Source organism: Maniola hyperantus, chromosome 2 (genome assembly GCF_902806685.2).
Source record: "Maniola hyperantus chromosome 2, iAphHyp1.2, whole genome shotgun sequence".
In the NCBI taxonomy this organism is placed as follows: domain Eukaryota; kingdom Metazoa; phylum Arthropoda; class Insecta; order Lepidoptera; family Nymphalidae; genus Maniola; species Maniola hyperantus.
Window position 1 is genome coordinate 16,033,109 of NC_048537.1, and position 15,877 is coordinate 16,048,985.

Below are 15,877 nucleotides of genomic sequence, written 5' to 3' on the forward strand. Positions count from 1 at the left end.
CTCAATGCGGCGACATGAGTGCGGGCGTGCTAAGGGACGCTGCGAGCGACTCCACGCCTGGCTCTGACGGCGGCGAGCGCATCACGCGCCTCTTCCCCAAGTGCCGCCTGCGCAACATGCAGCACCAGCACGACAGGTGACGACATGTTCTGTTTGCTCAATGCGGCGACATGAGTGCGGGCGTGCTAAGGGACGCTGCGAGCGACTCCACGCCCGGCTCTGACGGCGGCGAGCGCATCACGCGCCTCTTCCCCAAGTGCCGCCTGCGCAACATGCAGCACCAGCACGACAGGTGACGACATGTTCTGTTTGCTCAATGCGGCGACATGAGTGCGGGCGTGCTAAGGGACGCTGCGAGCGACTCCACGCCTGGCTCTGACGGCGGCGAGCGCATCACGCGCCTCTTCCCCAAGTGCTGCCCGCGCAACATGCAGCACCAGCACGACAGGTGACGACATGTTCTGTTTGCTCAATGCGGCGACATGAGTGCGGGCGTGCTAAGGGACGCTGCGAGCGACTCCACGCCCGGCTCTGACGGCGGCGAGCGCATCACGCGCCTCTTCCCCAAGTGCCGCCTGCGCAACATGCAGCACCAGCACGACAGGTGACGACATGTTCTGTTTGCTCAATGCGGCGACATGAGTGCGGGCGTGCTAAGGGACGCTGCGAGCGACTCCACGCCCGGCTCTGACGGCGGCGAGCGCATCACGCGCCTCTTCCCCAAGTGCCGCCTGCGCAACATGCAGCACCAGCACGACAGGTGACGACATGTTCTGTTTGCTCAATGCGGCGACATGAGTGCGGGCGTGCTAAGGGACGCTGCGAGCGACTCCACGCCTGGCTCTGACGGCGGCGAGCGCATCACGCGCCTCTTCCCCAAGTGCTGCCCGCGCAACATGCAGCACCAGCACGACAGGTGACGACATGTTCTGTTTGCTCAATGCGGCGACATGAGTGCGGGCGTGCTAAGGGACGCTGCGAGCGACTCCACGCCCGGCTCTGACGGCGGCGAGCGCATCACGCGCCTCTTCCCCAAGTGCCGCCTGCGCAACATGCAGCACCAGCACGACAGGTGACGACATGTTCTGTTTGCTCAATGCGGCGACATGAGCGCGGGCGTGCTAAGGGACGCTGCGAGCGACTCCACGCCCGGTTCTGACGGCGGCGAGCGCATCACGCGCCTCTTCTCCAAGTGCCGCCCGCGCAACATGCAGCACCAGCACGACAGGTGACGACTTGTTCTGTTTGCTCAATGCGGCGATATGACGACAGGTGACGACACGTTCTGTTTGACACGTTTTAAATCAAAAAACATTACAAAGCCTTTACAACTAGTGTAGGTAACTTAAAAAATCTTGTCAAACATCATAATACCCGTACAGCTCAGTTTGAGAAACTCACGAAGTATCTTACCGGCTAGAGAGCTTCCTAGAACAGGCGCTTGAGAGTCACTTTTGCTTGTCCAATGTCCACTCATCGTACAACTAGGCCACGCTCTTATGATTTACATGCAATTAGTAACTTTCAAGTGCGTTTCTCGTCGAGCGCCCGCTTGTAAACTCGGCCTTAAAATAAGCGGTAGGCTGAGAGTAGGCTAGTAACATAAAAAAAATCCTGTCAAACAACATATATTTAGAGTTTTGTTAATTGTTCGAGAAACTCACCAAGTATCTTACCAGCTAGAGAGCTTCCTAGAACAGGCGCTTGAGAGTCACTTTTGCTTGTCCAATATCCACTCATCGTACAACTAGGCCACGCTCTTATGATTTACATGCAATTAGTAACTTTCAAGTGCGTTTCTCGTCGAGCGCCCGCTTGTAAACTCGGCCTTAAAATAAGCGGTAGGCTGAGAGTAGGCTAGTAACATGAAAAAAGCCTGTCAAACATCATATATTTTGAGTTTTTTTAATTGTTCGAGAAACTCACCAAGTATCTTACCAGCTCGAGAGCTTCCTAGAACCGGCGCTTGAGTCACTTTTGCTTGTCAAATGTCCACTCATCGTACAACTAGGCCACGCTCTTATGATTTACATGCAGTTACGTTCAAGTGCGTTTCTCGCTGAGCGCCCGCTTGTAAACTCGGCCTTAAAATAAGCGGTTGGCTGAAAATGAGCGTAATTGTCCCCTCGCGTGTCGATGCCGCTAACTGCTCACGTAACCAGTAACGGCCTACTTGCTTAGGGAACTTTTTGAATTTCAACTAACCACATGAAGGGGTGGCGTGTGCTGTTGGGGCCTTTAATCAGGGCGCGAAGTAGGGTGTAAAATGCAAAATGATCACGAATAAAGCCCTTACGTAATGACCGTACACTCTTTGAAGGCCTCTGATTTGTAATTTGCGTTGTTTTCTCATTATCGGAACGGACGCTACCCCATTTCTCATACGCTAGCGTGTGGTATTATATAATGCTACTAGATTGTACCAGCGACATAGTTTTATTTAGGTTTAGGTTTTTATAAATTCAGATGGAAACTCTATGATTTTCCGGGATAAGAAGTAGCCTATATCCGTTTCTGGAATGCAAGTTTATTTATTTATTTATTTATTTTACACTTTATTGCACACAACACAAAGTAAACATTGAAAAAACACAATACAGGATCTTAATCTAATAGCTGTAGCATGCAAAGGCGGCCTTATCGCTAAAGCGATCTCTTCCAGGCAACCTTTGACGAAAGGAATCACGAAAGCACGGGTTGGTGCGGCAGCCGAAAATGGCCCTAGGTATATTATCTTATTATAAATTAGACTACATACACAGTACATTCTAATAATACACAAATATATATAAATATATATACCTATATAGATATCTCTATAATATACTACATAATTCTGTTTACATAGATAAATAATAGTTCTTCAAACGATTTTTGAAGGAGTTTAAGGATTTCGCCTGACGTATTTCAGCTGGGAGTTAATTCCAAGTTATGTCTGTACCAAATTTTGAAAAAATTGGTTTAACGCCTTGACCTTGAAGAGGTACCTAACCTGTCCCATAAATTCAAAGGATTTTAATAAAACTTGAATCGCTGTGAAAAAAGTTGCGGGAAAGATCTAGTATGTTATGGAGTCATATTTAAGTCGGTTGTTTGAAAAGAAAATCTACACATACACATATAAAAAGAAAATTATAAGTCTGCTCTTAGAAAAGTAGGGCAAATTACAAATCAGGCACGCTATTCGTGAGCAAGACCCATGCATTTTGTACCGAGTGTTACGCCCTGATTAGAGAGTTGAGACTACGTCTTATGATCTTAGAGCCCATCTCGGCTCGACTTGTGGTTAGATGTCTCTTGTTCTTTGAATACCAAGTTAGTTTGCAGCAGTAATAATGGCACCGATTCCGTTGTCTTTCTCTAAACTAAATTTAGAGTATCTGCATCCTTTTCTTTTTAACAATGCTAAAAAGGGACAGATCATGATGAACTATACATTTAAAGACTCTAAATTTTAGTGCACGCTACAAATTTAAACAGTAGGCTCGCGACTGTGAGCTAAAATCACGGGTTTTACCATCTAAAAATTAAATTTAAAACTGTCAAACTGCGTCTGTCCTTTTCATATTACATTAGTAAGAAGAGGATGCGAATACTCTAAAATTAGTTGCGCTCGGAATCAGTACCAGTGTCTTCCCAACCGAATTTCGGCCACGGTGACCAATCTCCACAGATATTAGCCATCTACACCGAGATTAGCCATCTACACCGAGATTAGCCATCTACACCGAGATTAGCCATCTACACCTACAGGGAGATATTTTAGTGCTCAAGTATGTGCGCAAACATAGGTGCAATCTCTATGCCCTCACTATTATGGCCTGATGGGATGGCAATCCGACACAACCGGCGTGAGATCAGGCACAGGGCTGTCGACTTACGTGCTTTATTTTATTTATTTATTTTTATCTTTCATGTACCAATATTGTAGTTACATAGTAGTAATAAATTAACTTATGAACATTGGAAATGCTTATCTCTAAATAGAGATTTCTTCCAGCTTCCCATTCAAGGTTGTGAGTAAAGGTCTTACGGTCCTAAAATAATTATAAAATGAATCCTTAGTTAATATAGGTATAGGTATACAAAAAGATAATATATTATGTAGTTTAGTGGTGAGAGCGTCGGGCGCGATCCCAGGAGACGCGGGTTCGATTCCTGCCGGTCCGCAATTTTTGATATGTATTTAAAATTATTTGGGTTAGAAGCTGTTCCGGTGTGCAGTACCACTTGACTTTGTTGACAGATGCTAAGTTCCTTACCAGCTGCTTTTGCGTGATGAAATAACGCTTTGTTAAAAGGAGCCATGACTCATGTTAATTGCCAAATTTTCTTTAAAAAATTTCTTTTGCTTTAGAAAAGATCGCTTGCTAAATTGAACTAAGAATTTGGACCTCCCGCAACGCCAGAGAGTGGATATCAAGAAATAATTGGCACTAAGTAAGTCGCATCTTAGCCCAAACTTAGGTCGGCCGCACATTAGATGCGTTTTGATACGAATGATCCAGATCTTCCAAGTTACAAACATGTTGTAAAAATTCTGAAGTAAATTAATTTTGAAACACGGTTTTATCTTCTTAACTAGACCTTTTACATTTAAATATTTATTTTTTGATATTTATTATAATAAAAGTATTATAAGTCCTGCAAACTGCTATTGCGCTGGAACCATGTCTCATTAACACTGAAATGACGTCATTTTGACGTAATTTTTTTTTTTTTTTTTTTTTTTTTATCGAATATTTATCTAGGTACTTTTTTTTTTTTTTTTTTTTTTTTTTTTTTTTTTTTTTTTTTTTTTTTTTTTTTTTTTTAATACAATAAAACTTAAAGCTAGCCTTATCTAATTACTATATAAATCATGACCGCGTGGAATGGTGCCAAGAATACTGGCTGCATTTCCGCGCTGGACAGCTAGGCTGATCCGCTGCGCAAAAAATGAGCCAGCCCTTCTGTCACCAGTTGAGGCTATTAATCGCGGTGAAATGTCTCGTAATTATGTAATAATATATAATAATCAAATGACGTAATTTGACGTATGTTTAAGTAAAAATATACCATCAGCTCGAAACTTCAGTCTTTAAAAAAAAGTGCTGACATCACTAAAATGGCGGCCACGTGCATGAGCAATTTGCGGGACTTCTTCTCAAAAAGTTGTGCTCGAGACTCGGTACGCGCATTTTTCCGTGCGAAACAAATTCTTATCCAACGTGCGGCCGGTCTTAGTCAGCTTAAATGTTCTTCTTAAAATTAACTTTTTTGTTTCCAGGTTGAACTCCGGTCTGGAGGGCCGAGACATGATCAGTGTGAACAACGTGTCCTCCGACGACGAGAGGGACGACCAGCCCGTCATCCTCAGCACTAAGGGAGGGACTTATAAGCTCAGGGACTCTAGGTGTGTACTACAAATATTTTCACCTAATTGTATCTAGAATATCCTATTAGTGTAAATGGACACACTGCATGCTAGGTCGGAACTTGACCTGACGCACTCCGTGTGTAGAATAGTATCAATAAGAATATAATCAAAATGCACCATGTTCAGCTTTCGGAATGCCTTTCCTGAGTAAATTTTTGTTTTCGCGTCGGTCCCTCAATTTTAAAGATCGTGGCTCCTTCGTGATATCACCTTCAAAACGATGGTGCGCCATTTTTCCCTTTTGGAGGCCGTACGAAAGGCATTGCAGAAGGGTGTGCGACCGGCTTCGTCCGCGGTGTCTCTTTCTTCCGATCTTGCCAGAGATCAACAGTTTTAAGTAAATACTCGTAGGTTATTTGGCCTCTCACGGTCAATTATACAAAAACTAATTTCGCTTAATTGTTTCATTGGTTGCCAAAAACCTTCTCGCCATTATTTCAAATTGAAATTCATCTGTGAAATCTGGGTTCACTTTAGTAACTTGATCCAAGAATTCCGAGAAATATACTTACCTACGACACGCCCCTTCGACGGCTCCTGAGAGAGAGAAAGGGAGAGATAAGAGTGTTCGCGATAGAAAGAGAGACCTTTACAAATTTTTGGGGCACAGTCCTTTGGTGCAAAGTGCGAACCCAGAAATGTACTTGAGTGCGTCGTAACAAAAGTGGCTATAATTTTATTTAAACGGCTCTGCAGAGTGAGCCTTATGTACATGTAAATAAACTCCTATTAAAAATTGTACACATTTTTCAAGTAAATTGTACAAATAAGACGTTAAAAGAACCCAAAAATTGTGAAGAATTATTTTTAAACATTAAACAAGAAGTGTTTACTATTACTGCAATCGATAGAATAGCCTAAATGCCGTGAAGAAGCTTGGTTACACCAATATTTGTTTTCTCTCAGCTCACTGCTCAGGTAGCTCGCTTGGTTTAGGTTCAAGTAGTGTTGCATTCAGACACAAACATTTATACAGCTGTGAACTGTTGCTGTTTATACAGACAACATTGTATTTACTGCTATCGACGCTACAAACCACAGAACTATATCTAAAATAGAAGTGGTATACAGGAACAACTGTTTTGAGAGAGAAAGAAGAAAAAAACGAAAATATATCTTTCAATAACTAGCTGACCCACCCCAGCGAATGGCATTTTTGAAAATCGGTGAGGGGGTAGAATTGTTAAAAATCATTTCGAAGATTACTAGCTGATGCTCACGACTTCATTCGTGTGGATTTAGTTTCTTAAAATCCCGTAGGAACTCTTTGATTTTCCGGGTCTATATCACTCTCCAGGTCTGTAACTACACCCATGCAACAAAATCACGTCGATCCGTTACTCCGATGTGACGTGATTGAAGGACAAACCAACATTCCAATAAACCATCACACAATACACCCTTTTGAATTAATAATATGGGTACCTAGTAATAATATAATAGAAATAGTATCTGAAACTATCTTTAACAGAAATGAACTCATAGCACCTTCCATATTTGCAGATTGATTCTCTTTTTAACCGACTTCCAAAAAGGAGGTGGTTCTCAATTCGGCCCGTTTTTTATGTATGTACTTACACCGATTTTTTCGAGGTTTCTGGACTGATTTGCAAATATATTTTTTAATCAACAAAGGATGTTTCCGTGGTGGTTAAAATAAAATTAATGGTGATAAAAATTTCTGGATCCAACTCTTCAATCCTGATGCTGCAGGGTTACTGTCCGCTTAAGTTATCAAGATTCATTCTCCAGGTCTTTAATTATATCTTTAGAGCCTCAATAGCTCAACCGGTAAAGGAGAGGACTGAAAACCGAAAGGTCGACGGTTCAAACCTACTCCTAGCACAAGCCTGACGCTTAGTTGGAGAGGAAAAGAGAATATTTGTCATTTAACGTGGCTAATATTATTTTAAAAAAAAAACTATGCAAAAAAACCCGATTGAAGGACAAACCTATAAACCGACAAAAATACACTTTCAGATTTATTATATTAAGTAGGTAGGGGTATAATACTTAGGTGCCAGAATCCAGAATACACTTATTTGGATAGGTAACTAAACAAACAACCTTTTTTCGGAAAGTTACAAATCTTATGGAAAATATGAAAGTTATTTTAGCTGAGTAAACTTGCCCTACGAATGGTACAATATTTTTCGGCACCTAACGCAAATGGTTTGGTAAGGCCCTTCTTACATTACGATACTTACAGACGACAAGTATCCCATGCGAGTCTCGAAGACGAGTCGCTGAGGAGTATCTCACTTACATTTGTATGGTGATTCGCACACTTCGCTACCGGTATCCTACGTGTCGCATCTCTGCAAAATGACGGCGGATCAGCAGTTTGATATTTGATTTCAAGAAGAATTCTATGTTTTTAGTAGCATAATGTACGAAACTCGAATAGCGAACATGTATCGTCTGAGGTATCGTCTCTTGCGAGTATCGCAATGTATGAAGGGCCTAACACTCAAGTTTTTCACGTTGGGGTGCAAATAAGTAGGGATACACAAAGTTTGCGCGAAAGGCTCAGTTTACATAAACCTAATACAAAGAAATAAAGTTTTAGACACATTCAAAGCGCGCCAGCAGGCGACGACAACTACCACAGAATAAATAGAGACAGTGTGACAACGCCCTTGATTTTTTTAGGGTTCCGTACCTCAAAAGGAAAGAACCCTTATACATATAAGGCTAATAGGATCACTTCGTTGTCCGTCCGTCCATCTCTCTGTCCGTCTGTCGTGTCTGTCAAGAAAACCTATAGGGTACCTACTTCCCGTTGACCTAGAATCATGAAATTTGGCAGGTAGGTAATTTGGTATTATAGCACAAGTAAAGGAAAATATTCGTAAACCGTGAATTTGTTTGAAAATATTACATCACCAAAAAAATTAAAATGTGTTTATGAATAAATAATTAGTATTTTCAACTTTCAAAGTAAGATTACGATTACTATATCAAGTTGGGTATCATAATTATTATGAAAGGGCTTTACCTCTATAGATTACAAAAATCAGCACGGGCCGTGGTCACGGCGGCGGGACTCCCTGTCGTTGGCGATCAAATTAATCGCCCCGTCGTCGTGACCATGACCCGTGCAATTGGGTTGAAATATCGACAAATAAAAACATCAAATTAATCGTGGTATGTACCCGTTATATACATTAAAATATGTCGATAAACCACGAAATAAGCTTAAACTCATAAGAAACTGGTAATTAACAAAGTTTGGGAACTACAGTTAAGTTTCTGTGGCAGTTTGCATGGGGCACGTGTAGTAATCAAAAATGAGTCGATACGTCAGATGTGTTTACCTTCTTGTTGATTAAAAACTTGTGATAAGATAATGTCTCCGTTGCAGTATTGCAGCAGATTAGAGATTCTATAAATAAGTTTTTGTAACTAAGTGTTTAATCTATAGAGCGCACTCTGACTTTGCTTAGACTTAAGACAGAGTTAAAACGAGACAGACGTATATCTATCACATAAATCTGTCTTGTTTTAACTCAGTCTTAAGTCTGACCAAAGTCAAAGTGCGCTCTATAGATCTTGTAAGGCGACACCTACAATGAAACTGTTACGCACAAAACACGTATGGGGGTGGAAAATGTGTGTATTAAGTAACCCAAGCTTCGCAAACAACTGTTAATGAGTGGTTGGTGCAGCTTGGCGTAGTTAGTTAGTGGCCATACCGAGCCATGACGGATGGCGTGGATAATGGCCTGCGTGAATTTGGGGAAGGTATTTAACGAGCGAGCCTCGCGGCATTATGTTCCTCTGTCAAATAAAATTAATTGTTATATACTTAACACATTGTAGTAGATAGATAGCTTATGCTCGCGACTTCGTCCGCATGGACTACACAGATTTCAAATCCCTATTTCACCCCCTTAGGGAATGAATTATCAAAAATCCTTTCTTAGCGGATGCCTACGTCATAATAGCTATTTGCATGCCAAATTTTAGCCGGATCCGTCCAGTAGTTTGAGCTGTGCGTTGATATATCAGTCAGTTAGTCAGTCACCTTTTCAAGTAAAAAAAAATACACGAGCGCTCTTGCCAGTTTTTATAAAAACCAGAAGAACGGGTAGAATAATATCGATACCGAATTCATATTCAAGAAAAATATCTTATTTTGTTCTTTCCAGGATAATAGAAATAGCAGGAGGAAGGGAGCTGTATTCTCAAAGTCGCGCCAAAGCCGTGCGCAAGTTGAGGCACACCAACACACACAAACACAACCTCCGGAACAAAGTGCGCTCGCTCACTAAGGACTCTGTTGACTACACCGTTGACAACAATATCAATAATGAAGTAAGTAGAACCTTAGATCAAGAAACTTCGTGTGCCTTGAGTAAAACAGATTACTTAGCAAATATATTGTACTCTTTAGTCGTTGTACAACTTCTAAATAAGTTGAGGCACACAAACACACATAAACACAACCTCTGGAACAAAGTGCGCTCGCTCACTAAAGAATCTGTTGACTACACCGTTGACAACAATATCAATAATGAAGTAAGTAGAACCTTAGATCAAGAAACTAACAGCCGCACTCAGTCGCTAATCGTTACTTAAGATTGAGTTAAAAGGAGACAGATTTATGTGAGAGATATAGCTCTGTCTCGTTTTAACTAAACTTAAGTAACGATTAAGTGACTCTGATAACGGCTGAGTGAGTGTGCCTTGAGTAAAACAGATTACTTAGCAGATATACTAAACTCTATAGTCGTTGTACAACTTCTAAATAAGTTGAGGCACAGCAATACACAAACCTCAGGAGCAAAGTGCGATCACTCATTAGTCTGTTGACGACACGGTTGACAACCATATCAATAATGAAGTAAGTAAAACCTTAGATCAAGAAACTTCGTGTGCCTTGAGTAAAACAGATTACTTAGCAAATATACTGTACTCTTTAGTCGTTGTACAACTTCTAAATAAGTTGAGGCACACAAACACACACAAACAAAACCTCCGGAACAAAGTGCGCTCGCTCACTAAAGAATCTGTTGACTACACCGTTGACAACAATATCAATAATGAAGTAAGTAGAACCTTAGATCAAGAAACTTAGTGTGCCTTGAGTAAAACAGATTACTTAGCAGATGATACTGTACTCTTTAGTCGTTGTACAACTTCTAATCCAGTTGAGGCATAGCAACTCAGCTCGCTCAGAGTTGATAATGAGCAACCTTTGCAAGCTTAAATTACTCAATAAGTACTTACTTGAAACTCTGCAATACGCTTTAGTTATTCATTAACGGCGAAACTGATAATAATCGATGTACGTAGCGGCCGCAAATGATGAACATCGGCCTTTAGAATGACATATCAGGTTTGTAGAGCGTTGTCTCTGTCACTCATACCCATATGACTTTGTCGGTCTCAACGACCGAGACAGTGCTCTACAAATCTGCTATCTCCTTCTAAAGATCGATGTTCATCACTTTTGGCCGCGTACTGTACCTACCTACTTACCGATTTAGTGACGTTCATTTTTGTAAAAAAATGACCAAAACACGGAATACCGTAGGTACTATTTTTTGGCAAATAACAGCGTTGCGTAATCTATCCATTGATTACAGATACTGATTAATACAGAGTTATAATCTAGTCTAGTCTTCATAAACTTCAATAAAAAATGTTTACTCTGAAATTCCAGATTTCCATACACAGAATAACCAATGAGCCCAAAAAGATGATATCGCGGCACACCTCCCCAGTCGCCTACACCAACGGTGACCGGGAGCCAGCATTAGAACAGAACACCTCGGGCATACCGAAGAACAGCTCCCCGATTCTGGACCCGCATAAGACTAATGATGTTAGCACCAAGAGCAGTCCCATAGCTGTCGTGGCTGATGGTGAAGTTATGGTTTTCGATGAGAATGATGATTGGAAAGGTACTTTTTATTAGCTGTGTAAATAATCCTACTAATATTATAAATGTGAAAGTGTGGATGTTTAGATGTTTGGATGTTTGTTACTCAATCACGCAAAAACGGCTGAACGGATTTAGATGAAATTTGGAATGGAGATAGATTATACCCTGGAGAGTGACATAGGCTACTTTTTGTTCCGGAAAATCAAAAAGTTCCCATGGGATTATTAAAAACCTAATTCCACGCGTTCGAAGTCGCGGGCATCAGCTAGTTACCTACTTGATAAAATTGAACTACAGAGTATCAAAATCGTAATCTTTAATTCCACTTCTGCAATCAAATGGCGCCTTTTGTTATTGATAGATTGGTTTGGATACCAGTAGTTTGAGATAAAATGTGTGTCTAATTTTCTACTGTTTTTTCAAAATTTGCCTATTATACTTATAATTTTCTGCATTTCTTATCTTTCTTAATTTATAATCCCTTCTGTGGCAGTTAGAAGCTCAATATAGCTTGAAATACACCTGTGAAAAGAACGATAGGATATTTATCAGACCGGCGACCAGATCAGTTCGCTGAGTTTGACTTATTTTACCTATCAAACAATAAATTTAAAAAGGAATTAAGAAACTATCATCGTAAAACAAAAAAAAAGTAGCTAACATCTAAATATGCATGCAATCATACACTCCCATTTACACACACACACACATGCACACACGCTCACACATACTCATAAGCACACACTCACACACGCATACACACACACATACAATCATACACACACTGTTGTAATTTTATTTTATTATTGTATATACCTACATTTATTCTAACTCTATTCTGTTAAAATAGTTTAATTATAATTTTAAGTAATCTCTTTTGGCCTTCTGTTATACCTAGATTTAAATTTAAATAATAATTATGTATTTACGCTGTTGATTACTTTCAAATAAACAAAATAAAAAAATAAAAAAAAATTTATCAAGATGTCTGCTAAATGGATTCATTTTCGACGCCCTCGTCAATAAAACCGTCACGATTTGAACTGATACTGAATTTGATCACCTAATGAACTTTATACTCGTTTTGATTCATATTTTTCTATTGCAAATGTAACAAAATTTGTCTTCCCTTCATAACTCTCATTTCTGTTTGCTTATGTTTAGTTTAACCAATTTAAACAATCTTGTTATCTTTCTTTTTTATTTTCAGTGATATTGAATTCTGTGTCCCTAGGTTTGAGGATGGACCCTGACGCTAGTGATGACGAAATCGATATTAGTGTAAAAAGGACTTTAGACAATATAAAAAATGGTGATAGTGATATATTGAACAATAAAAGTGAACTGAGTTGTGGTGGCAGTGATTCTACGCGTTCTAGAGAAGATGTGAGGTTAAGTGAGGGTAGTCCCACGGGGGTTTGGCTTTCTGGTGACGAGGACAAGAGCAGGTTCACGAGGGTAATAGGAGAACTGCCCATAGCTGAATACGAAGGCTCTCCTAGGAGATACGGAGTTGGATCTCAGAAAATACAAGTCAGATCGCCTAGACCAGGATTTCCTCAGGTAAATTTTGATTTATAGATCGTATAGTGGCACCGAGTCCGTTGTCTTTCTCTAAACTAAATTTAGAGTACCTGCATCCTTTTCTTTTTAACAAAGCTAAAAAGAGAGATTTTGCTTATTTTCAGAGAGTAGTCACTGCAGATAGCAGAGATGTGACACCACCGCCCAGTTCCGCGGCATTCGATTACTTGTATGAGTTCTCGGAGACCAGGAAAGTTCTAGAAGAGTTTTTCCGGTGTCCAACGTTACCCGGGCAACACCAGAATAGCACTGAGGAGATTGTTAACTTCCAGGTTAGTAGATTATTTTTTAAAAACCCTGATCATTCTCCGAGAGTTTTAGTATGAATCTAAGTATATAAAAGGGAAATGTGACTAACTGACTGACTGACTGATTGACTGACTGATCTATCAACGTACAGCTCAAACTACTGGATATATCGGGCTGAAATTTGGCATGCAGATAGCTATTATGACGAAGGCATCCGCCAAGAAAGGATTTTTGAAAATTCAAGCCCTAAGGGGGTGAAGTATGGGTTTGGTGTAGTCCACGCGGATGAAGTCGCGAGCATAAGCTAGTTATAAATAAATAGCAAAAACCCATTTTCGGTATTGAAAATTCCTTGCTTGCTCATATGGCAGCTCTAATAAGTCTTATGCCTTCCGTAGGTCGGCTTTTGGTATTTAGATAAGGATAACCTTATAACAAATATCCTTATGATAAATCACCTTTCTACCACCGTACCGCAAGGTACCGAGCTAGTTTCCACCCCTGTGTCGTCAAAATTCCATCTTGCGTACGAAACGCTTCGCGTCATCATTCCTTATACGCATGGCTAGGGTCTGGAATGCTCTTCCGAGATCAGTGTTTCCTGCCAATTATAATCCGGGTATCTTTAAAAGAAGAGTGAATAGGCAAATGCGTCCCATCTTAGGCCACATCATCACTTCCCATCAGATGTGATCGTGGTCAAGCGAAAACTCTAATTGTGGGCCACTTGTAAATTTCTTATTTCCGCTGCATATGCAATCAAAAAGGTTCGCCATCTGACAGAAGTATCGTTATCTTCTTTCAGGAGTTGGATTATGAGTTACGACGACAGACGCAAGACTGCCCGTCGGAGAATGGCATAGATGGAAGCGAATCAGACTGGCCGCAGAATGAGGGCCTCGAGTCACCACATGCCTTGAATAATCATACAGATTTCTTAGGCTTACAGGTAATAGATGCAATAGCCTAGTGGTTAGGACGTACGCCTTCCAATCGGAGGTCGGGGGTTCGATCCCGGGCACGCACATCTAATTTTTCGGAGTTATGTGCGTTTTAATTAGTTAAATATCACTTGCTTTAACGGTCAAGGAAAACATTGTGAGGAAACCTGCATGCCTGAGAGTTCTCCATAATGTTCTCAAAGGTGTGTGAAGTCTACGTGGTAGACTATGGCCAAAACCCTTCTCACTTTGAGAGGAGACCCGTGCTCTGTAGTAAGCCAGTGATGGGTTGATCATGATGATGACAGGTAATAGCTGTAGCTATTTTCATATTTTGTAAAGCACAACTTACGGGTATCTCTAAAGCCGAGATCTATAGAGGGTACTTTTATTGGAATTTACTTAGAGATAATACGAGACTGATTCATGTGAGAGACATAAATCTGTCTTGTTGTAACTGTGTCTTGTCATAGTCAAAGTATGAACTATGCACAGAGAATTCAACCTCAAGAGTACGCATATACAAGGTTTTGCATGAAAATCGTAAAATGTCGCCGGACGACAGGGGAGAATGCTTTGTTGTGATTGGTGGACTCAAAAGTCAAGTAATCAAGACAATGTGTGGAATGAGGGTACCGAACGGGCATGGGCCGAATTTTATGCTAAGCAACTGCCTAAGCTTGGCTATCGGATATTAGGCGTCTATAGGTGGTGGTCTGTTGATCTATAGATCTTAGCCTAAGACGGATTAGCTCTGACGTCAAAACCTATATACGAGATCTAATTTTAAGTTAAACTGGTCATTAGGGTCATTATAATTAATTTTTGAAACCTATGTCGAAACTAAGTGAAAATGAATCAACTTATATACAACAATTAGATACACTTTGGAGTAGTTCAATGAGTTGAATTTTCTGTATCTGTCCTTTTCTTGTCAATCCTAGAATAACCTTGTCAAAAAGTGACAGTATTATAACCAGATCAATCAGTTGGGTGTAAACAGACCCTAATGATGTGTTTCCTTTAGCAGAAGCAGCGTGCAAGGTTCCCAACGCCAGACGTAGCAGCATTACAAGCGGGCGACGATGGCAGTCCGTGCGTTTCACCCACGCATCAAGTGGACTTGCACGTAGCACTTGCACTATCCTCCGCAGCCAGCGACACTGCCAGCGAACTATCCATGGCTATTATGGAAAATGAACTCGTGGAAATGAAAGGTATGATCCGATAGATAACAAAACAAACTTACCAGCAAATTAAAAACATTAGAAGAAGCCATAATTCAAAATAAAAAGAAGAAGAGCATCAGGATTAATAAATACCTTTCTGTTGCAGAACCAATCCGTAGAACGTTACCGATCGTTGAGGATGGCCTTTCTTCGGGACACGCTTCCGATACAGACAATAATAACCCGATGATTCAGGTGTGTATTACGATTAATATTTGAAATACAAAGTAATCTTCTCATTGTAAATTAACTGAGTAACTTAAACAATACAATTTAGCCAACCTGCTTATAGAAAACTAGTAAAGATAATGTTAGCAGTTCACTTAGCGATTTATGAAACGCATTTGATTGTGTTTAACATGTTATTGTTTTATTAAAGCTATGATTAGTGATTACCATTACTTTTACAAAAAATGAATTATAATTAATTAAAAAATTAACAATATGGAATTTTACGAGATAACGCATGCAAAAATTTCCTATAACCGAAACTTATACAAAAAGGTGTCTCACAAGGGTGTATTTCAGGCCCATTATTTTTCCGATAATACAATTGCAATGTGGT

At 40.4% G+C, this 15,877-nt stretch overlaps 1 protein-coding gene across 1 annotated transcript in view; it reads left to right on the forward strand.

Annotated features, from left to right (window-relative positions):
* Positions 1 to 1,084: 1,084 nt before the first annotated feature.
* LOC117994422 (protein lin-10-like) overlaps positions 1,085 to 15,877 on the forward strand; it is a 37,594-nt gene continuing 22,801 nt past the window's right edge. The window contains exons 1-9 of the mRNA XM_069506824.1: positions 1,085 to 1,228; positions 5,270 to 5,395; positions 9,571 to 9,736; positions 11,088 to 11,328; positions 12,544 to 12,872; positions 12,998 to 13,165; positions 13,948 to 14,091; positions 15,111 to 15,300; positions 15,419 to 15,507. Of these exons, the coding sequence (XP_069362925.1) occupies positions 1,107 to 1,228; positions 5,270 to 5,395; positions 9,571 to 9,736; positions 11,088 to 11,328; positions 12,544 to 12,872; positions 12,998 to 13,165; positions 13,948 to 14,091; positions 15,111 to 15,300; positions 15,419 to 15,507 (1,575 nt within the window). The 5' untranslated portion in view covers positions 1,085 to 1,106. The remainder of the gene's footprint in view (positions 1,229 to 5,269; positions 5,396 to 9,570; positions 9,737 to 11,087; positions 11,329 to 12,543; positions 12,873 to 12,997; positions 13,166 to 13,947; positions 14,092 to 15,110; positions 15,301 to 15,418; positions 15,508 to 15,877) is intronic.